Source organism: Sapajus apella, unplaced genomic scaffold (genome assembly GCF_009761245.1).
Source record: "Sapajus apella isolate SASKATOON/1434 unplaced genomic scaffold, GSC_monkey_1.0 scaffold29, whole genome shotgun sequence".
Lineage (NCBI taxonomy): Eukaryota > Metazoa > Chordata > Mammalia > Primates > Cebidae > Sapajus > Sapajus apella.
The window spans coordinates 13,538,596-13,563,666 of NW_022436969.1; the positions used below are offsets into that span (position 1 = coordinate 13,538,596).

A 25,071-nucleotide genomic window follows, 5' to 3' on the forward strand; every position below is an offset into this window, starting at 1 on the left:
AAGATCAAAAGAGACAAAGAAAGACATTGCATAATGGTTAAAGGGATCAATGCAACAAGAAGAGCTAACGATCCTAAATATACACACGCCCAATACAGGAGCACCCAGATACATAAGGCAAGTTCTTAATGACTTACAAAGAGACTTAGACTCCCACACAATTATAGTGGGAGACTTTAACACCCCATTGTCAATATTAGACAGATCAACCAGACAGAAAATTAACAAGGATATCCAGGACTTGAACTCAGACCTGGACCAAGCAAACCTAATAGACATTCACAGAACTCTCCACACCAAATCCACAGAATATACATTCTTCTCAGCACCACATCATACCTACTCTAAAATTGACCACATAATTGGGAATAAATCACTCCTCAGCAAATGCAAAAGAACGGAAATCGTAACAAACAGTCTCTCAGACCACAGTGCAATCAAGTTAGAACTCAGAATTCAAAAACTAACCCAGAACCGCACAGCTTCATGGAAACTGAACAACTTGCTCTTGAATGTTGACTGGATAAACAATGAAATGAAGGCAGAAATAAAGATGTTCTTCGAAACCAACGAGAATGAAGACACAACATACCAGAATCTCTGGGACACATTTAAAGCAGTCTCTAGAGGAAAATATATAGCAATAAGTGCCCACATGAGAAGCAAGGAGAGATCAAAAATTGACACCCTATCGTCAAAATTGAAAGAGCTAGAGGAGCAAGATCAAAAAAACTCAAAACCTAGCAGAAGACAAGAAATAACTAAGATCAGAGCAGAACTGAAGGAGATAGAGACACAAAAAAACACTTCAAAAAATCAATAAATCCAGGAGGTGGTTTTTTGAAAAGATCAACAAAATAGACCACTAGCCAGATTAATAAAAAAGAAAGGAGAGAAGAATCAAATAGATGCAATAAAAAACAATAAAGCGGATATCACCACAGATCCACAGAAATTCAAACCATCATCAGAGATTTTTGCAGACAACTCTATGCACATAAACTAGTAAACCCGGAAGAAATGGATAAATTCCTGGACACTTGCCTCCTCCCAAGCCTAAATCAGGAAGAAGCCGAAACCCTGAACAGACCCATAACAAGGTCTGAAGTTGAGGCAGTAATTAAGAGCTTACCACCCAAAAAAAAGCCCAGGTCCAGACGGGTTCACAGCCGAATTCCACCAGACATACAAAGAGGAGCTGGTACCATTTCTTCTGAAACTATTCCAAACAATACAAAAAGAGGGAATTCTTCCCAAATCATTTTATGAGACCAACATCATCCTGATACCAAAACCCGGCATAGACTTAACAAGAAAAGAAAGCTTCAGGCCAATATCCATGATGAACATAGACACAAAAATCTTCAATAAAATACTGGCAAGCCGATTGCAACAGCACATCAAAAAGTTTATCTACCATGATCAAGTAGGCTTCATCCCAGGGATGCAAGACTGGTTTAACATACGCAAGTCTATAAACGTAATTCACCACATAAACAGACCAAAGACAACAACCACATGATTATCTCAATTGATGCAGAGAAGGCCTTTGACAAAATTCAACAGCCCTTTATGCTAAAAACCCTCAATAAGCTAGGTATTGACGGAACGTATCTCAAAATAATAAAAGTCATTTATGACAGACCCACAGCCAATATCATACTGAATGGGCAAAAACTGGAAGCATTCCCCTTGAAATCTGGCACTAGACAAGGATGCCCTCTCTCACCACTCCTAGTCAATATAGTACTGGAAGTTCTAGCCAGAGCAATCAGGCAAGAAAAAGAAATAAAGGGTATCAAATAGGAAAGGAGGAAGTCAAATTGTCTCTATTTGCAGACAACATGATTGTATATCTGGAAGACCCCATCGTCTCAGCCCAAACCCTCCTGAAACTAATAAGCAACTTCAGCAAAGTCTCAGGATACAAAATCAATATGCAAAAATCACATGCATTCCTATACACCAAAAACAAACTTAAAGAGAGCCAAATCAAGAATGAACTACCATTCACAATTGCCACAAAAAGAATAAAATACCTAGGAATACAACTAACAAGGAACGTAAAGGACCTCTTCAAGGAGAACTACAAGCCACTGCTCAACAAAATAAGAGAGGACACAAACAGATGGAGAAACATTCCATGTTCATGGTTAGGAAGAATCAATATCGTGAACATGGCCATACTGCCCAAAGTAATTTACAGATTCAATGCTATCCCCATCAAGCTACCAATGACCTTGACAGAACTGGAAAAATCCACCTTAAACTTCATATGGAACCAAAAGAGAGGATGCATAGCCAAGTCAATTCTAAGCAAAAAGAACAAAGCGGGAGGCATCACACTACCGGACTTCAAACTATACTACAAGGCTACAGTAATCAAAACAGTATGGTACTGGTACCAAAACAGAGATATAGACCACTGGAACAGAACAGAGGCCTCAAGAGGCAACACAACATAACTACAACCATCTGATCTTTGACAAACCAGACAAAAACAAGCAATGGGGAAAGGATTCCCTGTTTAATAAATGGTGCTGGGAAAACTGGCTAGCCATGTGCAGAAAGCAGAAACTGGACCCCTTCCTGACACCTTACACGAAAATTAACTCCAGATGGATTAAAGACTTAAACATAAGACCTAACACCATAAAAACCCTAGAAGAAAATCTAGGCAAAACCATTCAGGACATAGGCATAGGCAAGGACTTCAAGACCAAAACACCAAAAGCATTGACAACAAAAGCAGAAATGGACAAATGAGACCTAATTAAACTCCACAGCTTCTGCATGGCAAAAGAAACAGTCATTAGAGTGAATCGGCAAGCAATAGAATGGGAAAAAAATTTTCAGTTTACCCATCTGACAAAGGGCAGATATCCAGAATTTACAAAGAACTAAAACAATTTTACAATAAAAAAACAAACAAGCCCATTCAAAAGTGGGCAAAAGATATGAACAGATACTTTACAAAAGAAGACATACATGAGACCAACAAACATGAAAAAATGCTCATCATCACTGGTCATCAGAGAAATGCAAATCAAAACAACATTGAGATACCATCTCACAGCAGTTAGAATGGCGATCATTAAAAAATCTAGAGACAACAGATTCTGGAGAGGATGTGGAGAAATAGGAACACTTTTAGACTGTTGGTGGGAGTGTAAATTAGTTCAACCCTTGTGGAAGACAGTGTGGTGATTCCTCAAGGACCTAGAAATAGAAATTCCATTTGACCCAGCAATCCCATTACTGGGTATATATCCAAAGGATTATAAATTGTTCTACTATAAGGACACATGCACACGAATGTTCATTGCAGCACTGTTTACAGTAGCAAAGACCAGGAACCAACCCAAATGCCCATCAACGATAGATTGGACAGGGAAAATGTGGCACATATACACCATGGAATATTATGCAGCCATCAAAAACGATGAGTTTGGGTCCTTTGTAGGGACATGGATGAACCTGGAAACCATCATTCTCAGCAAACTGACAGAAGAGCAGAAGATCAAACACCGCATGTTCTCACTCATGGGGGGTGTTGAACAATGAGAACACATGGACACAGGGAGGGGAGCACTACACACTGGGGTCTGTTGAGGGGAAATAGGGGACGGATGGTGGGGGGTGTGGAGTTGGGGAGAGATAGCAAGGGGAGAGATGCTAGATGTAGGTGATGGAGAGGAAGGCAGCAAATCACACTGCCACGTGTGTACCTATGCAACAATCTTGCATGTTCTTCACATGTACCCCAAAACCTTAAATGCAGTAAAATAAATAAATGGGGGAAAAAAAAAGAATACTGTGATTTATCTACTTAATTAGGATAAAATATATTTCTTTGGAAGAAATAAATGGGTATTTGTTTTTATTACAGCTAGATTTAAGTCGTTTTCTTTGAAATGTCGGTAAATTTATTTATTCAGGAACCTCAGGCACTGTATGATGAAGTAAAAACAGTACCAATTGCAAAGCTGGATAGGACAGTTGCTGAGAAAGCTGTCAAAAAATATGTAGAAGATGAAATGGCAAGGTAAGCTACATTTCAAAATGCATGACAAAAATAAGAAAAATTGAAAAGAATTGTGCTTTTAAATATTTTTGCGTATGTCATTTACTCCGCTGTTAGGGCATTTGTAGTCTTAGATATTTTTAAGAAGTTCAGCTTAGAAGCTGAACTTTTTAAAAAAAGTAAGAGGTCTAGTTATACAAACAGATTTCTGCATTTTTTTTGTAGACAAGGAAATCTTATGTATCTAAAGTGTCACTTTTAATGGCACTATGATTAAGATGTTTTAAAAAAAATACTCAGTTTGGCCTACAACTAGGATATTACAGTACCTGCTGAGAGGTAAAGATGAGTGTATTAGTTCGTTTTCACACTGCTATAAAGATACTACTTGAAACTTGATAATTTATAAAGAAAGGAGGTTTAATTGACTCAGTTTTGCATAGCTTGGGAGGCCTCAGGAATCTTATAATTGTGACATAAGGGGAAGGGGAAGCAAGGCATGCCTTACATGGGCAGCAGAAGAGAGAGAGGAAGGAAATGCCAAACACTTTAAAAATCATCAACTCTTCTGATAACTCACTCCCTATCAAGAGAACAGCATAGGGTAAACCATTCCCGTGATCCAGTCACCTACCACCAGGCCCCTCCCTTGACACCTGGGGATTAGAATTCGAGATGAGATTTCGATGGGGACACAGAGCCAAACTTTTATCAATGAGTTAAAAAGAAGAAAAGGAAGTAGAAAATAAATGGCATTATTTCTTCTCCTCCTTCTTCTTCTTCTTCTTCTTTTTTTTTTTTTTTTTTCCATTTTTTGAGACAGTATTTCTTTATTGTTCACCATGCTGGAGTGCAGTGGTGGGATCTCAGCCTACTGCAACCTCCATCTCCTGGGTTCAAGTGGTTCTCCTGCCTCAGCTTCTCGAGTAGCTGAGATTATAGGTATGCACCACCATGCCCGGCTAATTTTGTATTTTGAGTAGAGGCAGGGTTTCTCCACTTTGGTCAGGTTGGTCTCAAACTCCTGACCTCAGGTGATCTGCCTGCCTCAATCTCCCAAAGTGCTAGGATTACAGGTGTGACCCACTGCACCCAACCAGAAAATGGCTTTTCTTCTTGTATAGCCAATGACGCAATCATTTTGATTCTTACTGAATTTTAATTCTTAGAGTTTATTCTGTCTTCTGAAGGTAACTTGTACTATAAACAAATAGAAAAATCACAAAACTTGACAGTTCCTGGCTCTTAATTCCAAAAGGTTTGCATTTTTTTCTTCCCAGTAACCACAGGAATGGTCAGGGTGGAAAAAAATTTTACATGATTAATCATAAAGAATTCCAGATTTAACCTTTTAAAATATATCAGCAATAAATATTTAGGTTTCTAATAACTTGTATCTTTTTACTTGAGATCATAATTAACAAAGCTTGTGGAACATTAATATACTGGTTTCATAACAGGCTCCCTGACAGATTATCAGTAACTTGGCCTGAAGGGGATGAATTATTGCCTAATGAGATTAGGCCTGCTGGAACTCCTATTGGTATGTTTGTTTATTTTTCTCCAAAAAAAGGGCTTTTCTTTTGTCCTACGTTTCCAATATGTGAAAGCTTAGGAAATATTAAAATGCAATGGGAAGATTTGGCAGATTCAGCAAATTCTTTGGGTGTAATTAAGATACTTTTAATTTTTGACTCATAGGTGCATTAAGAATTGAAATACTGAATAAAAAGGGGGAAGCAATGCAAAAGCTTCCAGGAACAAGTCATGGAGGGTCAAAGAAACTCCTGGTTGAGCTCAAAGTTATTTTACATTGTAAGTATACAAAGTAATTTAGATCTTTAATATTGTTTAAAAAATATATCAACTTGAGTATTTTCATATAATTATTGATGGCCTAGCAATCTGATAGGCACAACAAATTTTATTAAAGTTGGGAATTTAATGAATGTTACAAATAGCTCATTTTCTTGGTGGATTTTTTTCTAAGGTTTTTTTTAAAATACTTTATCTTGAATTTTTTCAAAATTTATCAAGAGGCATTACCACTATCCATCTAAACAATTTTTTCATCACTTAAAACTGAAACGCTGTAATAATAACTCTTCATCACTCCTTTCTCCCTGCCCTGGTAACTACTTTTTTACTTTCTATCTCTTAATTTGACTATTTTAGATACCTCATAAAAATGGAATTAAATTTGTTCTTTGTATCTGACTTATTTCACTTAGCAGAGTGTGTAGGTAACTGTGGGCTAAAGTAAAGATATGATACATATATGTAGAGGAATTTGCAGTAGGAATTTAGATAAGCGTATATGTATTATTACAGTTTTGGGGGTCAGTCGTCCAAAACAGGTTTCACTGGGCTAAAATTAAGGTGTCTTCAGGACTGCATTTTTTCCTGGAGGCTCTAGATGAACCTTGCCTTTTGTGCCTTTTAGAAGTTACTGTCGCTGGGGTTGGTGGCACAAGCCTATAGTCCCAGCTTCTTGGAAGGCTGAGGCAGGAGAATTACTTGAGCCCAGGAGTTTGAGGCTGCAGTGAGCTATTATCATGCCTGGGTGATAAAGTGAGACCCTGTCTCTAAAAAATTAAATAAGTTGCATAGAAGCCACTCTCATTCCTTCGTCTTCAAAACCAGCAGTATAGCACCTTCCATAACCTTCCTCCTATTTTTAACACACATACATATTTTTTTAATAAAATATATGTAACAAAATGTATCAAGTGGCATTACCACTATCCATCTAAATGTTTTCATAATTTCAAACTGAAATTCTATAATAATAACTCTTCATCACTCCTTTCTCCCTGCCCTGGTAACTACTTTTTTACTTTCTGTATCTGAATTTGACTATTTTAGGTACCTCATAAAAGTGGAATTATATTTGTTCTTTGTGTCTGGCTTATTTCACTTAGCATAGTGTGTTAGAAAAAGGTTGAATAATATTCTCGTGTGTGTGTATATATATATATTTACCATATTTTGTTTATCCATTGTTTGATGGATATTCAGGTTGCTTTAACCTGTTGTCTGTTGTGAAGAATGCTCCTGTTAACGTTGGTGTATAAATAATTCTTTGAGTCCCTGCTTCTCTTCCTTTTAGATATATTCCCAAAAGTGGACTTGCTGGATTACATAAAAATTATTTGATTTATTGAGAAACTACCATACTGTTTTCCACAGTGGTTGCCCCATTGTACACTGCCACCAGCAATGCACAAAGGTTCCAGTTTCTCCGTATCACCCACACTTGTTATATCCTGTGGGTTTTATTGTGTGTAGGGTGGATAATAGCCATCCTAACAGATAGAAAGTGGTATCTTACTGTGTTTTTTTAAACCTAGTTTATTGAGAGTTTTTAGCATAAAGGACTGTTGAATTTTGTAGAAGGCCTCCTCTACATCTGTTGAAATAATCACGTAGCTTTTGTCTTTGGTTCTGTTTATGTGATGGATTATGTTTATTGATTTGCGTATGTTGAACCAGCCTTGCATCCAAGGGATGAAGCCAACTTTATCGTGATGGATAAGCTTTTTGATGTGCAGTGGGATTTGGTTTGCCAGTATTTTATTGAGGATTTTCACATCAGTGTTCATCAGGGATATGATATTTTCTTTTGTAGTTGTGTCTCTGCCAGGTTTTGGTATCAGGATGATGCTGGCCTCATAAAATGAGTTAGAGAGGATTCCCTCTTTTTGTATTGTTTGGAACAGTTCCAGAAGGAATGCTGCCAGCTCCTCTTTGTACCTCTGATAGAATTCTGCTGTGAACACCTCTTGTCCTGGACTTTTTTTGGTTGGTAGGCTTTTAATTGCTGCCTCAATTTCAGACCTTGTTATTGGTCTATTTAGGGATTTGACTTCTTCCTAGTTTAGTCTTGGGAGGGTGTATATGTGTCCAGGAATTTATCCATTTCTTCTAGATTTCCTGGTTTATTTGCATAGAGGTATTTACAGTATTCTCTGATAGTAGTTTATATTTCTGTGGGATCGGTGGTGATATCCCCTTTATCATTTTTTATTGCATCTATTTGATTCTTCTCTTTTTTCTTCTTTATTAGTCTGGCTAACGGTCTATCTATTCTGTTGATCTTTTCAAAAACCAGCTCCTGGATTCATTGATTTTTTGAAGGGTTTTTTTGTGTCTCTATCTCCTTCAGTTCTGCTCTGATCTTGGTTATTTCTTGTCTTCTGCTAGCTTTTGAATTTGTTTATTCTTACTTCTCTAGTTCTTTTAATCGTGATGTTTGGGTGTCAATTTTAGATCTTTCCTCCTTTCTCTTGTGGGCATTTAGTGCTATAAACTTCCCTCTAGACACTGCTTTAAATGTGTCCCAGAGATTCTGGTATGTTATGTCTTTGTTCTCATTGGTTTCAAAGAACATCTTTATTTCTGCCTTCATTTCATTATTTAACCAGTAGTCATTCAGGAGCAGGTTGTTCAGTTTCCATGTAGTTGTGCGGTTTTGAGTGAGTTTCTTAATCCTGAATTCTAATTTGATTGCACTGTGGTCTGAGAGACTGTTACGATTTCCGTTCTTTTGCATTTGCTAAGGAGTGTTTTACTTTTAATTATGTGGTCAGTTTTAGAATAAGTGAGATGTAGTGCTGAGAAGAATGTATATTTTGTTGATTTTGGCTGGAGAGTCTATTAGGTCCGCTTGGTTCAGATCTGAGTTCAAGTGCTGAATATCCTTATTAATTTTCTGTCTCATTGATCTGTCGAATATTGACAGTGGAGTGTTAAAGTCTCCCATTGTTATTGTGTGGGCATCTAAGTTTCTTTGTAGGTCTCTAATAACTTGCCTTATGAATCTGGGTGCTCCTGTATTGGGTGCATATATATTTAAGATAGCTCTTTTTGTTGCATTGATCCCTTTGCCATTATGTAATGCCCTTCTTTATCTCTTTTGATCTTTGTTGGTTTAAAGTCAGTTTTATCAGAGACTGGGATTGTACTGCTTGCTTTCCTTTGCCTTCCACTTGCTTGGTAAATATTCCTTCGTCCCTTTATTTTGAGCCTATGTGTGTCCTTGCACGTGAGATGATTCTCCTGAATACAGCACACCAATCAGTCTTAACTCTATTCAATTTGCCAGTCTGTGTCTTTTTAATTGGGGCATTTAGCCCATTTACATTTAAGGTTAATATTATTATGTGTGAATTTGATCCTGCCATTATGTTGCTAGCTGGTTATTTTGCCTGTTAGTTGATGCAGTTTCTTCATAGTGTCAGTAGTCTTTACAATTTGGTATGTTTTTGCAGTGGCTGGTACTGGTTGTTCCTTTCCATATTTAGTGCTTCCTTCAGGAGCTCTTGTAAGGCAGGCCTGGTGGTGACAAAATCTCTCAGCAGTTGCTTGTTCATAAAGGATTTTATTTCTCCTTTGCTTATGAAGCTTAATTTGGCTGGATATGAAATTCTGGGTTGAAAATTCTTTAAGAATGTTGAATATTGGCCCCCATTCTCTTCTGCCAAGAGATCCGCTGTGAATTTGATGGGCTTCCCTTTATGGGTAACCTGACCTTTCTCTCCGGCTGCCCTTAGCATTTTTTCCTTCGTTTCAACCCTGGTGAATCTTATGATTATATGTCTTGGGGTTGCTCACCTTGAGGAGTATCTTTGTGGTGTTCTCTGTATTTCCTGAATTTGAATGTTTGCCTGCCTTGCTAGGTTGGGGAAGTTCTCCCGGATATTATCCTGAAGAGTGTTTTCCAACTTGGTTTCATTCTCCCTGTCACTTTCAGGTACAGCAATCAAACAGATTTGATCTTTTCACATAATCCTGTATTTCTTGGAAGCTTCGTTCATTTCTTTTCACTAATCTTGTCTTCTTGCTTTATTTCATTGAGTTGATCTTCAATCTGTGATATCCTTTCTTCCGCTGGATCAATTTGGAATCTATTGAAACTTGTGTATGCTTCCTGAAGTTCATATGCTGTATTTTTCAACTCCATCAGGTCATTTATGTTCTTCTCTAAACTGGCTATTCTAGTTAGCATTTCATCTAACATTTTTACAAAGTTCTTAGCTTCCTTGCATTGGATTAGAACATGCTCTTGTAACTCGGAGAAGTTTCTTATTACTCACCTTCTGAAGCCTGCTTCTATCAATTTGTCAAACTCATTGTCTGTCCAGTTTTGTTCCCTTGCTGGCAAGGAGTTGTCATCCCTTGGAGTAGAAGAGGCATTCTGGTTTTGGAATTTTCAGCCTTTTTGTGCTGGTTTCTTCCCAGCTTTGTGGATGTATCTTCCTTTGGTCTTCGAAGCCTGTGAACTTTGGGTGGGGTCTCTGAGTGGGTATCTTTTCTGTTGATGTTGCAACTATTCCTTTCTGTTTGTTAGTTTTCCTTCTCATAGTCAAGCCCCTCTGCTACAGGTCTGCTGGAGTTAGTTGGAGGTCCACTCCAGACCCTGCTTGCCTGGGAATCACCAGCAGGGGCTGCAGAACAGCAAAGATTGCTGCCTGTTCCTTCCTGTGGTAGCTTCATCCCAGAGGGCTACCTGCCAATTGCCAGCCAGAGTTTTCCTGTATGAGGTGTCTGTCAGCCTCTACTGGGAGTTGTCTCCTAGTCAGGATACATGGGATCAAGGAGCCACTTGAGGAGGCAGTCTGTTCCTTATCAGAGCTAGAACACTGTGCTGGTAGATCTACTGCTTTCTTCAGAGCTGCCAGGCAGGGACGTTTAAGTCTGCTGAAGCTGTACCCACAACCACCCCTTTTCCCAGGTGCTCTGTTCTGGGAAGGTTGGGGCTTTATTTTTAAGTCCTTGACAGGTTGATGCCTTTTTTCAGAGATGCCCGGCCCCCAGTGAGGAGGGAGTCTAGTGACACAGTCTGCCTGCAGAGGCCTTGCTGAGCTCCTGTGGGCTCCGCCCAGGTCATACTTCCTGGTGACTTTGTTTACACTGTGATGTTAAAACTGCCTACTCAAACCTCAGCAATGGTAACTGTGCCTCCCCACCCCCTGACCCATCCAGCTGGAACATCCCAGGTCAAGCTCAGACTGCTGTGCTCGCTGCAAGAATTTCAAGCCAATGGATTTTAGCTTGCTGGTTTTTGTGGGGGTGGGACCCACTGAGCCAGATCACTTGGCTCCCTGGCTTCAGCCCTCTTTCCAAGGGAGCAAACAGTTCTGTCTTGCTGGTGTTCCAGATGCCGCTGGGGTATGAAAATTAAACTGCTGCTGCCAGCTCAGTGTCTTCCCAAACAGCCGCCCAGTTTTGTGCTGGAAACCCAGGGCCCCGATGTTGTAGGCACCAGAGGGAATCTCCTGGTCTGTGAGTTGTGAAGACCTTGAGGAAAGCACGTATCTGGGCTGGAGTGCAAGGGATAGCCCCTAATGGCTTCCCTTGGCTAGAAGAGGGAGTTCCCTGGCCCCTTGTGCTTCCCGGGTGAGGCAGTGCCCCACCCTGCTTCATCTCGCCCTTCTTGAGCTGCACCCACAGTCCAACCAGTCCTAGTGAGATGAACTAGGTACCTCAGTTGGAAATGCAGAGATCACCTGCCTTCTGTGTTGATCTCGCTGGGAGCTGCTCACTGCAGCTATTCCTAGTCAGCCATCTTGCCAGCAGTCTAAAAGTTTCCAATTTTGAAAAGCAATTGGCCTCTTTTTTGTTCATTGCCTGTGCTTTTGGTATCTTATCCAAGAGATTGTTGCTAAATACAGTGTTATGAAGCTTTTCCTGAATGTTTTTGCCCTACAGATTTTATAATTTTAGCTCTGTAGTTACTACTGTGATCCATTTGATGTTAACTTTTGTATATGGTTAATTTCTTTTTATATGGAAAACTTTGCCTGTAGATACCCAGTTTTTCCAGCACCATTTGTCAAAAAGGCTATCCTTTCTCTGTTGAATTGTTTTGGCACACTTGTTGAAAGTCAGTTGTCCACATATGTGAGAGTTTATTTCTGGGCTGCCTGTTCCCTAGGTCTATATATCTGTTCATATGCCAGTACTGCACTGTTTTGATTATTGTAGCTTTATAAGTTTTAAAATCAGGAGGTGTGAGTCCTCCAACTTTATTCTTCTTTTTGAAGCTTCTTTTGGCTATTTCAGTCCATGGAGAGTCCCTATGAATGTAGGTTGGGTTTTTCTATTTCTGCAGAAAACATCATTGAGATTCTGGTAGGGATTACACTGAATATGCACATCACTTTGAGTATTATTTTTACTTAACAATCATAGGTCTTTCAATCCATGAACATGATTTTGTATCTGCAACTGTGCTGAGTTTATTAGCTATGCCAGGTTTTGCTTTTGGTTTTTTTTTGGTGGATTATTTCAGTTTTTTGCATATATGAACATGGCATTTATTAACGAAAATAATTTTACCTATTGTTTTCCAAAGTGGATGCCTTTTATTTCTTTTTCTTTTCTTATTGCTCTGGCTAGGACTTCTAATACTATGTTGAATAGAAGTGACTAAAGTGAGAATCCTTGTCCTGTTCCTGATCTTGAGGAAAACTTCAGGTCTTTCACAGTTGAGTATATGTGATGTTAACTGTTGGTCTTATATAAGGCTTTTATCATGTTGAAGAAGTTTTTTTCTATTCTTTGTGTAGTGTTTTTATCATGAAAGGGTATTGTTTTGCCAGATGCTTTCTCTGCATCAGTCCAGATAATTATGTGGGTTTTTTCCTTTATTCTCTCAGAGTTATGTATTGCATTGATTGGTGGTTTTTTTATTTTTTTTTTGAGACTGGGTCTCACTCTGTCACCCAGGCTGGAATGAAGTGGCACAGTGATGGCTTACTGCAGCCTCGAATTCCTGGGCTCAGGTGATCCTCCCACCTCAGCCTTCTGAGTAGCTAGGCATGCTCATTGTACCCAGTTAATTATTTTTTTATTTTTATTTTTTGGTGAAGACAGGGTCTGCTAGGTTGCCCAGGCTAGTCTCAAACTTCTGGCCTCAAGTTATCTCTTTCCTCAGTCCCCTGAAGTGCTAGGATTACAGGCACAAGCCACTGCACATGGCCTTGATTGTTTTTTATTTGTTGAGCTATTCTTGCATTCCAGGAATAAATCTCACTTGGTTATTGTGTATAGTCTGGCTATAGTTTGCATGTTTGTCTCAACCACACGTTGAAATTTGATCCTCGGTGTTGGAAGTGGGACCTAATGGGAGCTGTTGGAGTCGTAGGTGCAGATCTCTCATGAAGGGCTTAATGAGTGAGTTCTTGCTCTATTAATCCCATGAGAGTTGGTTGTTTAAAAAGAGCCCGGCATCTCCCTCACCCCTCTTTTGCCATGTGATCTCTGCACACACTGGCTACCCTTCACCTTTTACCATGAGTGGAAGCAGCCTGAGGCCTTCACCAGATGTCCAATCTTACAGCCAGCAGACTTGTGAACCAAATAAACAGCATTATCTGATAAATTACCTAGCCTTAGGTATTCCTTTACAGCAACACTAAATAAATTAAGGTGAGTTCTTTTAAAATTGTACAGAATTTGGTTTGCTGGCATATTGGTAAGAATTTTTGCATCGATATTCATAAGGGATTTTGGCTTGTAGTTTTCTTTCTTTCTTTCTCCCTCTCTCTCTCTCTTTCTTTCTTTCTTTTTTTTTTTTTTTTTTATGATGATGACTTTATCTGGTTTTGGTATCAGATAATGTTGACGTCAAAGAGTGAATGAGTTAGGAAGTGTTCTCTTTAATTTCTTGGTACAGTTTGAGAAGGATTGGTGTTTCCATTTATTTCTTAATCCCCTGTAACCAATTTATCACTAAATATCACACTAAAGTACAGCTGACCATTGAACAATATGGGTTTGAATTGTGCAGGTCCAGTTACGTGTGGACATTTGTGAATAAAATGCAGATTGAAAGTATGTTTTTGCAGGATTTGAAACCCACATAAACAGAGGCCAACTTTTCATATGCAGGCTCTGTAGGGCTGACCTCAGGACTTGTATGTGCAGATTTTGGTATACATGGGGATTCCAGAACCAATCTCCTGCATATACCAAGGGACAACTGTATATCTTTGTTCTGCCCATTCAAGTCCAAGTCATCATGGTCTCTCATTTTAACCATGTAGTAGCTGCCTCACTGAAGAGTCCGCTTTCACTCTTGCACTGCTCCAGCTCATTTTCTTCATTTTACCCCAAAGTGGTTTTTTTGAATTGCAGATCTGTTTACATCACTCACCTGTTTTATATTATTTCACCTTTAGTGGCCTAGGAAGCTAGTCATAGCTCTGCAATACTCTACTCATGATCTGGCCCTTCCTCTCTCTCCAACTTGATCTCATCCTCACTCATCATTCCTCTAACGACAATTTTTTTTGTGTTCTTCTCATAGAACCCCAGTTTTCCCACTTCTAGACCAAATTTTGTTGTTTCTTAAATGTGTCTCTCCTCTCTAGGACAGGGATGGCAAACTGTAAAGGATCAGATAGTAAATACTTAGGCTTTGAGGACTGTAAGTTGTTTGTTTCAGTTATGTAAGTTTGTTGTCATAGATGAATGCAGCCATTGGCAGTCCAGTAGTTTGCCAATCCCCTTGCTCTGCAAGATGAAAAACTCCAGAAAGCAATGTTGTGGGGTTTTTTTTAACTTTTTTCTAGTACTTTTTATTTAGGAGCTAATTAATAAATATTTTTTGAATAAATACATCAAAAATCAGAAAGTTGCTTGAGTCTTTTTAGAGAATTTCTCATGGTGATTTACTGTCTGATTTATAATTGCACGCTTTTGTAAAGCAAACACTGAGAAGATGTTTCTAGAACATGTTTCTTTCTCTATTGGTACAAGCTGAGAAATCCAGGAGTAAAAGGCAAATATAGGCATGCTTTCTTTAAGATACATCATAAACTGGCGTGGCCAACATGATGAAACCCCATCTCTATTAAAAAGTACAAAAATTAGCCAGCGTGGTGGTGTGCATCTATAATTTCAGCTACTTGGGAGGCTGAGGCAGGAGAATCACTTGAACCCAGGAGGCAGAGGCTGCAGTAAGCTGAAATTGTACCACTGCACTCTAGCCTGGGCAACAGAGTGGGACTCCATCTCAAAAAATAGACATATTTTTACATTTTTCATATTAATTTTATCATTGACATAAAGGTTATTCAAGAGCAAGCTGTTTGATCAAAGTATTTTATAGTTTTGAGAGTTGCTCTTGGAATTGATTTCTAGTTTTATTCCACTATGGTCCAAGAAGTTACTTGATATGATTTTGATTTTTCAAAATTTATTGAGATTTGTTTTGTGGCCTAATATATGGCCTATCTTGGAGAATGTTCCATTTGCTGATGAGAAGAATATATATTTCGCAGAATAATGTATATTCTACATATTGCTGGGTAAAATGTTCTGTAAATGTCTGCTAGGTCGTTTTGGTCTAAAGGCCAGTTTAAATCCAGTTTCTTTGTTAGTTTTTTTTTTTTTTTTTTTTTTTTTTTTTTTTTTTTTTGAGACGGAGTTTCACTCATGTTACCCAGGCTGGAGTACAATGGCGCGATCTCGGCTCACCGCAACCTCCGCCTCCTGGGTTCAGGCAATTCTCCTGCCTCAGCCTCCTGAGTAGCTGGGATTACAGGCACGTGCCACCATGCCCAGCTAATTTTTTGCATTTTTAGTAGAGACGGGGTTTCACCATGTTGACCAGGATGGTCTCGATCTCTTGACCTCGTGATCCACCCGCCTCGGCCTCCCAAAGTGCTGGGATTACAGGCTTGAGCCACCGCGCCCGGCCTTCTTTGTTAGTTTTTTATCTCCATGAACCATCTAGTGCTATCAGTAGGGTGTTGAATTTGTCATTATTAATTGTATTGCTTTCCTATGTCTTCTTAAGTCTAGTAATATTTGTTTTATGAATCTGGGCACTGGTGTATGGTACATATATATTTAGAATTGTTATATGTTCTTGTTGAATTGATCCTTTTAACATTATATAATTTTTTTTAACCGTTGATTTATAGTCTATTTTATTTGATATCAGCGACTCTTGCTCACTTGGTTTCTGTTTGCATGGAATAAGTGTTTCCACACCTCTAATTGTCTTTATGAGTAATATGAGTTTATTGTAAGCAGCATATAGTTGGTTCATTTAAAAAATCCATTCTGCCAATCTGTATCTTTTAGGTAGAGCATTTATTTACATTCAAGTTTAATATTTATGTGCGAGGTTTTGCTCCTGTCATAATGTTGTTATCTAGTTGCTTTGTAGATAACTCTTTTTTCCCCTCCTTTCTGTGTGGTTTTATTGGGATTCTGCTGTTTTCCTTTTTAATTTTTTTTCTCTTCCTCTGTTGTATAATGTTTTTATAAGACTTGTGAGTTTTATACTCTCATGTGTTTTTTGATAGCTAGTATTGACCATTTGTTTCCATGTTCAGAACTCCTTTGAGTGTTTCTTGTAGATCTGGTTTAGTGGTGGTGAATTTCCTCAGTGCTTGCTTGTCCGGGAAAAAGTTTTATTTCACCTCCATTTATGAAGCTTTTTCTAGGAGGACATAAAATTTGTGGTTGACAAGTCATTTCCTCCATGCCCCAGCACTTTGGAAACAGAATCTACTTTGAAAACAGGTGGAGTAGGATTGCAAAAAAAGAAAAAAGAAAATCCCAGTCTCTTCTAGCTTATAAATAGGTACCTGCTGGGAAATCCACTGTTAGTCTAATGGATTTTCCTTTACTAGCGACTTGTTGCTTTTTCTCTTGCTGATTTTAGGATATATTCCTTCACATTGACCTTAAACAGTCTAATTTCTAAATATTATACTGAGGCCTTTCTTGCAGTGTTTTTGCCTGGCATTCTTTGAGCCTTTTATTCTTTGGATGTGTAGATCTCTTTCTAGACTAGGGAAGTTTTCCTCATTATTTCCTCAAATCAGTTTTCGCATTTTCTTTTCTCCTGGGAATACCTGGGATTTGTTGGTTTGCTTGTTTTACATTGACCCATAGTTCCAGAAGGCTTTGATCATTTTTTTACAATTTTGTAAAATTTATTTTGTCTGATTGATTAATTCAACTGGTTTATCTTCAAATTTTGAGATTCTTCTGCTTGGTCTAGTCGATTGTTTGCTTTCAACGGTATTTTGTAATTCCTTCCATCATTTTATTAAATTCCAGAAGTTCTTTTAAAAAAAAAGCAAAAGCAAAAACTATGCCTTTGGTAAATTTCTCGTTCATATCCTGAATTTCATTTTCTTATTATTGTGTATTAGTTTTCAGATATCTCCTGTATCTCACGGACCTTCTTTAAAAATTAGTATTTTGGCGGGGCATGGTGACTGATGCCAGTAATTCCAGGAATTTAGGAGGCTGAAGTGAGAAGATAGCTTGATGCCAGGAGTTCAAGACCATTCTGGGCAACATAGTGAGACACTCTCTCTAAAAAAAATTGTTTTAATTAGCTGGGCATGATAATGCACACCTATAGTTCCAGTCCCTCAGGAGGCTGAGGTGGAAGGATCACTTGAGCCCATGAGACTACAGTGAGCTATGACTGTGCCACTGAAATTCACCCTGGGCAACAGAGTAAGACCACATCTCAAGAAGATAAAATAATCAGTATTTTGAATTTTTTATTTGATATTTCAAAGATTTCTTTTTTGTTAGGATCCATTATTAGAGAATTACTGTGTTGCTTTGGAACTGTCATAGCACCTTATTTTTTTATATTTTCTGTATTGTGCTGATTTCCTTTGCATCTGGAGTAATACTTATTTATTTTTATTTTTGAATTTACTTTTGTTGGGGCAGGACTTATTTTTTCCTTGATGATGTGTCTGTGATGTATGTTTAATAGATTCTTTTGACTTTGTTTCTTGGATGTATTCAGTAACATAGATTATGTATTATTTCCTTGTTTATAAATAGCATTAGTGTGGTGGTTTTTTCCAGTGCTGGCTGTTGTAATGTATCAGGTGGGTGAGCAGTCTCAGGGCCTCCTGTGTAGCTGCAGTGGTGTGGGCAGTTGCGGTAGTAGAGATGGTGCAGAGCTTGTCTCCTTCCTGATCACCGCACAGTTGTTTTAGGAGATGTTGTATGGACTGTGCAGGTTGGCCTCCTGTCCACTATGTGGTGCTAGAAGATAAGAGCTGGATGCAGCTGTTGCAGTAGCGTTTATGGTTTACCTTTGTTAACCAGAAGTACTCTGATGTCCTAGACATTGGGCTGGACTGTGTAACTCCCAGGGGTCCCAGTCTTGTGCTCTGCCCCGAAGCAGGTAGAGAGAGCAGAGCAAAGCTAGGCAGGGCTGGGCCAGAGAATCCTGTGTTCTGGCCACCCCAACAGTGGGCACAAGCACCAGCCCTGGCAGGCTTTGCAAGGCAGTTCTCAAGCCCCTTAAGCAATGCTTCAGGGAGGAGCAGAGCAACCACTGCCATGCCAAAGATCCTGCATGGGGAAAGGGGTTGCTAGGGCTCCACAACCTGGCAGGTGACCTGGCTGGGTTCCCTCCTACTGCCTGCTACTGGCAGCAAGCTGAAACAGCCAACCAAATCACAGGCAGTCTGTCCGTGAATCTGTCTCAGGCAGCAAAACTCCCTCCCAGCAAAAACCAGGTTCCAGGCCACAGCCCTCCCAGTCTGGCTCTGCAAAGCAGGGGTACCCAATTCTCACACCCATGGCTGGGGCCCATGTTACACTTGCCTTTCAATTCTGGTTGTGGAGGCTGCTCTCCTACTCATTATTAGATTACAAATCTTAGTCTGGAGACTCTCCAAACCAGTGACTGCCACCTATGCTGGCTGGCAGGTTTCTGTGCAGCCCCCTGTGACTTAACGATCGGGGATGGTTTCTTTCTGTTTGCACCCCCTGGTTCTGGGAGCATGGGTGGAGCACTTCCCTCTTCTTTTCCCACTCTTCCCAAGTGCTCTCCAAGTCAGATCCAGTGTTTGGTAAGGTCAAGGAGCTCCCAACTAGCTTCAGTTGCTCTCTCCTTTTCTCATACATTCAGGATTCACTCCCAGTTTTTCATGGGACAGGCAGTGCTGTTGGCCGCTGTAGTTTTTAAAGTATCCAAAGTTTGCTTTATTGGGGGGAGCGGGCAAACAATCTCTTACTCTGTTTCCAGGACTGGAGTACACTGGTGTATTCATAGCTCACTGTGGCCTCAACCTCCTGGGCTCAAACAATCCTCCCACCTCAGCCTCTCAAGTAGCTGGGACTGTAGGCATGTCCCACCATGCCTGGCTAATTTTTAAATATTTGTAGAGACAGGCCGTCACTATCTTGCCCAAGCTGGTCTCAAATTCTTGGCCTCAAGTAACCCTCCTGCTTCATCCTTCCAAAGTGCTGCAATTACAGGCATGATTTACCATGCCTGTCCTGTTAATGCTTTTATGTTGACCTCCTGTGTTCCTTCTTAGATAAAATTTCACAGTGTGACTATACTATTGTGCTATTTCCCAGTGGGTAAGGTTGACTACTTTTCTCTTTCTCTCTTTGGTTTGTGTGGTCGTCACCTACTTGATAAACATTTTGGTTTTGTTCATGACTTGCCTTTTTAAAAATTTTAGTTTTTTGAATACTTAAATTATATAATTCCAGAGTGGGCAATAAATAAAGAATTTTTTGGAGAGGTCATGTTATTCTTCTGTTCTGTTGTCTATTCTCTTTAAATAGTAATTTAAAATAAAGTGAAAGAGCTTACAAATAAAGACTTGAAATAAAGAGATTTTAATGAAGAGTAAACTTTCATTATTGCTGTTCAGTTTCATAGGATAGTGTTAGATCTTTTGAAGCTTCAAAGCAGATTTTAAAATACAGCAAATAGATATTTGGTGCCAATGTGACATTGCATATTTCATGTTTTATGTTCAGTTTCTCAAGACACTATTGTTTCTTTTTTCTTTTATTAAGCTTCAAGTGGAAATAAAGAGATTATTTCACATATTAGTCAACATGGAGGAAAATGGCCTTACTGGTTTAAAAAAATGGGTGAGTTCTCATTCTGAATGTTAAAGAATACATTGGTATTGTGTTGATCTGATTTTTAATTTCTTTTTAATTTATCCAGAAAATATTCAGAAGTTGGGGAATTATACATTGAAATTACAAGTTGTATTGAATGAAAGTAATGCAGACACTTATGCAGGAAGACCACTACCATCCAAAGCAATTAAGTTTTCTGTTAAAGGTAAGCAAAACAAAATTGTGTGTGAGTGTGTGTGTGTGTGTGTGTGTGTGTGTGTGTGAGAGAGAGAGAGAGAAAGAGAGAGAGAAAGAGAAAAGAGAGGTAAGGCAGTAAAATATGTTTGAACAATTGGGTTACCATCTCAATTTTTATTTTTTATTTTATTTATTTATTTATTTTGAGATAGGGTCTCATTCTGTCACCCAAACTGGAGTGCAATGGCACGATCTCATCTCACTGCAACCTCCACCAACTGGATTCCAGTGATTCTCCTGCCTCAGCCTCCTGAGTAGCTAGGATTACAGATACCGCCACCATTCCTGACTTCTTTTTGTATTTTTAGTAGAGACAGGGTTTCACCATGTTGGCCAGGCTGGTCTTGAAATCATGACTTCTGATGATCCACCCACCTCAGCCTCCCAAAGTGCTGGGATCACAGGCGTGAGCCACTGTGCCCAGCCCATCTTGATTTTTAAATGGCTTTATAAGTCTACTCAATAATCATATTCCTTCTGAATTTTAAAGACATTGTTTTTTACTTTCCGTTGTTGCTGGGCAAAAGTTTAAAGCTGTCCTGATTCCTGACCCTTTGCATATGACCCCTCCTCCCCGAAAATATTCTTAGTTCCCCAATCCCCAGGTGTTTAGGGGAATCCCAGTTTCTGAAATTTTCAGTTGTATGACTTCTAGTTATATACCTCATACACTCTTTCAGTCTAGAAGTTCCTGTTTTATTTTCTAGGAATTTTTCTTGAATCACTTTGATTTTCTATTCTTTTCTTTTTACATCCTTCTTTTCTTTTTTCTCTTTTCTTCTTTTTTCTCTTTTCTCTTCCCCTCTTCTCTCCTCCCCTCTCCTCTCTTCCCCTCCCCTCCTCTCCCATCCCCTCTCCTCCCCTCCCTCCCCTCCCTTCCCTCCCCTCTCCTTGAAGGAGTCTTACACTCTCCTCTCCTCTCCTCTCCTTTCAACAGAGTCTTGCACTGTTGCCTGGGCCAAAGTGCAGTGGTGTGGTCTCAGCTCGCTGCAATCTCTGCTCCGAGGTTCAAGTGATTCTCCTTGCCTCAGCCTACCACGTAGCTGGGATTACAGATGCCTGCCACCATGCCCAGCTAATGTCTTTGTATTTTTCGTAGAGATGGGGTTTCACTATGTTGGCCAGGTTGGTCTTGAACTCCTGACCTGGTGATTTGCCCATCTCAGCCTACCAAAGTGCTGGGATTACAGGCATGAGCCACCACGCCTGGCCTCTTTTCTTTTTTTTTTTTTTTTTTTTTTTTTTGAGACAGAGTTTTTGCTCTTGTTGCCCAGGTTGGAGTGCAGTTGTGTGATTGCAGCTCACTGCACCTAATTTTTTATTTTTATTTATTTTTTTTGAGATTGAGTTTTGCTCTCTTGCCCAGGCTGGAGTGCAATGGCATGATTTCGGCTTACCACAACCACTGCCTCCCAGGTTCAAGCCATTTTCCTGCCTCAGCCTCCCAAGTAACTGGGATTACAGACATGCAGCACCACGCCCTGCTAATTTTGAATTTTTAATAAAGACAGGGTTTCTCCATGTGGGTCAAGCTGGTGTCAAACTCCCAACTTCAGGTGATCTGCCTGCCTCGGCCTCCCCAAAATTCTGGGATTATGGGCATGAGCCACCGCGCCTCACCTTGTCTAATTTTTAAAAAACATTTTTTGTAGAGACGGTGTCTCGCTATGTTACATTGCCCATTGTGGTTTGAAATACTTGGGCTCGAGCAGCCTGCCTGCCTCGGCCTCCCAAAGTGCTGAGTTTACAGGTATGAGCCACTGTGCCCAGACTGCTCTTTCTTTCTAAAACATCTAATGTTAAGATGTTGGATTTCAGGACTGGTATATTATTTTTGTTTTTTCTACTTTCCATTCTTGGTTTTGTTTTGCCACCTTATTGGAGATTTCCTTAACAGCTTGATGTTCCATGCTTTCTATTTTTCCCTTTTTGCTACCATTTTTAGCTTCTAAAATCTCTTAAAATCCTCTTGCTAAACAATTCCTTAAGCATTCTCTTCCTACTTCATGAATTCAGTATCTTTATTCTCTGAGGATATTAATAATAGTGGGGGTTTTTCTAACAGCATTTTTTCTTATTCATAGTTTGTTTCTTTTATGTTGCTTTTTTTCTCCTTGTCTTTATTAGATATTCTCTTATATAACTAGTGATTTGCTTACATTTAAGAATAAGGCACTTAAAAACTTAAATTTCCTTGGGTGAAATTATGATAGGAGAATTTTAAGATCTTGTCTCTTTGGCTGTTCAGAGTGGAGCTTTCCAGTTAACTGCTAAAAGGGTAAAGACCTAGCTGCCAGCATATTGGGAACCATGCTGGGAAAGACCATTTATGTGTGTTCGTGGGGGTCTTCACATTTAGTATATAATTTTCCACTTTATTTTCCTATTTTCAATAAACACTTTCCTTTTTTTTTTTTACTAGATATCATTAGATTTACATAAGCAAACACTTTCCTCTTTTAAATGACACTTTCAAATTTAATCAGTTATATTTTTAAATGCAGGCAGGGTCTCACTATGTTACTCCTGCTGGTGCTGAACTCCTGGGCTCAAGTGATCCTGCTTTCTTGGCCTCCCAAAGTGCTGAGATTACAAGTTTGAGCCACTACGCTTGGTCAGTGATGCTTTTAGTAGTGCTATGTCTGTCACTTCTGGACCTTTTCTTCTTTCCCTGAAGAACAATCTTTCATCTTTTCCTGGGGATGCGGAGGATTGTTGACTAGCCATGCATTGAAGGAGGGGGATCTGTGAAACTGCTTCTTAAACTGACTTCAGCCAATCTTACTGTTTTATTTCAGTTTCACTATAACTTTATACAGCCGTTTCTGAGACTTTTGGGTGTCTGATAACTGCGAATCAGATTCAGTCTCTGCTTACTTTGTTGTTTGAATATTTGTTGTTCTTGGTCTTTCTGCTAAGTCAGTAACACTTATTCGTATGTTCTTTGGCTTTCCAATTATGTTACTCTTGTCTTTTTTCTTGTTTACTGCTTTTGCAGAGTCACTGATACAAGGTTTTTGGAGATAACTGATCTGAGTAGCTGTGACTATCTAGAAGGAACACCTTGGAGCGGTTTTCTTTCTTTCTTTCTTTCTTTCTTTCTTTCTTTCTTTCTTTCTTTCTTTCTTTCTTTCTTTCTTTTTTATTAAATTTTAGGAGTTTTTTTTACACATAAATCTATGTTCTTTTAACACCTGTGGAACATATTTTCATAAAATGAGTGTGCTATAGTTTAAGAAGTTTCCTGTTGATGAATTGTGTTGTTTCCAGTTTTTTGGCTATTACAAACCATAGTGTTACTTGGGAAAAAAGAAAAATTATGCTACTTTGTGTACATGTGCTAGAATCTCTTTAGGCTGATACCAAGAAATGAAAGTCCCAAAAGGCTGTTCCATAGTACCTTCACTTTTCACTATGAGAGTTCCAGTTGCCTGCATGCTCATTCCTGGCTGAACTATATATTTAGCATAGTTGGTGGTGAAACTGCTTCTCTAATATTTAGATTGTGTACCTCTTCTAGCCATTATTGGACATTGTGTGCCATCTATGAATGCTTGTTCATTTACTATACCCATTTTAATAGTTTAAAGCTGTAGTTCTCAAATTTTAGTTTGTATCAGAATCACCTGAAGGGCTTATTAAAAACACAGCTTGCTGAATTTCACCCTGAGTTTCTGATTCAGCAGGTTTGAGATGGACCCTAGAATTTACATTTTTAATAAGTTCTCAGGGGATGCTGAAACTTCAATACTAGAGAACAGCTTTGAGAACAGCTGATTTATAGGAGGGTTTCATGTAGTCTGAATTTTTCTTGTTACTTATGTTGGAAATATTTTCTCATGTGGAGCTTTATTTAACCTCATCATATATAATCATTTTATAACTATGGAATATCGTGTTTTGCCTTAAAAGTTCTTTCCTCTGAAAAGGTACAATTGCTGGACATGGCGGCTCATGCCTGGGGAGGCTGAGGCAGGTGGATAGCTTGAGCTCAGGAGCTCAAGACCAGCGTGTGCAACATGACAAGACCCTGCCCCTACAAAAATACAAAAATTAACCAGGTGTAGTGGTACACACCTGAGTCCCAGCTACTTGGGAGGTTTTTCCCAAGTGGATTGTCTGCATAACATATGATTTTTGCACTGGTTTTAAAATGCCATCTTTCACATAGTCTGATTTCTTATATAGAAATGGACCTGTTTTTGACCCTCAGTGAATTTTCTGACCAATCTACTTGGTTTTTATTTCATTTTTGTTTTTGTTAAAGAGGGTAAGCCAGAGAAATTTTCACTTGGTCTTCTGGATCCTCCTTTTCGTGTTGGCGTTCCATTCAGTATCCCTCTGGAATTTCAGGATGAATTTGGTCATACCAGTCAACTAGTAACTGATATTCAGCCAGTTCTCGAAGCAAGGTAATTTGAAGGATCAATGTGTATTTGTCCTTTCATATTTGCTAAGCATTCACTGTTTTTTTAAGCTTAATTTTTTTGTGTGTAAGGTGTTTAACTTCAGTATTTAAAATATTAGTTAATTTTATTATATCTGGGTAATTAACTCCAAGCTATCCTCTGTGACTAAAGTCATATGTAAATTGCTTCACTGAAGTTTATATTTTGACTGAATTTATTGCTGAAGTCGTTTAGGTGTTTATGTCTTTCTCCCTGTTTTTTTGCAAGTATGATATAATGTCTCCTAACAATTCATTATTTGAAATACTTCATTCTGTATCTTCTGTCATCACTGTTTTCTCTTTAGCGTTCTTAGTTATTGGATGTTGGACCTTCTGGACTGGATCCCCAATTTAAAAAATTTTTTTTCCTCAATCTTTTTGTGTTTCTGTTTTACTTTCTGATAGATTTCTACAACCTTATGATTACTACCTTTCCTTTGAGATTTTCCTTTCTGCTAACATATTTTTA

The 25,071-nt window shown here is 38.9% G+C and overlaps 1 protein-coding gene across 2 annotated transcripts in view; it reads left to right on the forward strand.

Annotated features, from left to right (window-relative positions):
• The window catches only part of SMCHD1 (structural maintenance of chromosomes flexible hinge domain containing 1), a 159,599-nt gene that overhangs the window by 52,254 nt on the left and 82,274 nt on the right, over positions 1-25,071 (forward strand). For both annotated transcript variants that reach the window (XR_004273454.1, XM_032293271.1), the window contains exons 15-20: positions 3,939-4,045; positions 5,485-5,567; positions 5,726-5,839; positions 19,844-19,921; positions 20,001-20,120; positions 24,420-24,564. Coding sequence is in view for 1 of the 2 variants with exons in the window: in XM_032293271.1 (XP_032149162.1) it covers positions 3,939-4,045; positions 5,485-5,567; positions 5,726-5,839; positions 19,844-19,921; positions 20,001-20,120; positions 24,420-24,564 (647 nt within the window). In the remaining variant the exon portion in view is untranslated. The remainder of the gene's footprint in view (positions 1-3,938; positions 4,046-5,484; positions 5,568-5,725; positions 5,840-19,843; positions 19,922-20,000; positions 20,121-24,419; positions 24,565-25,071) is intronic.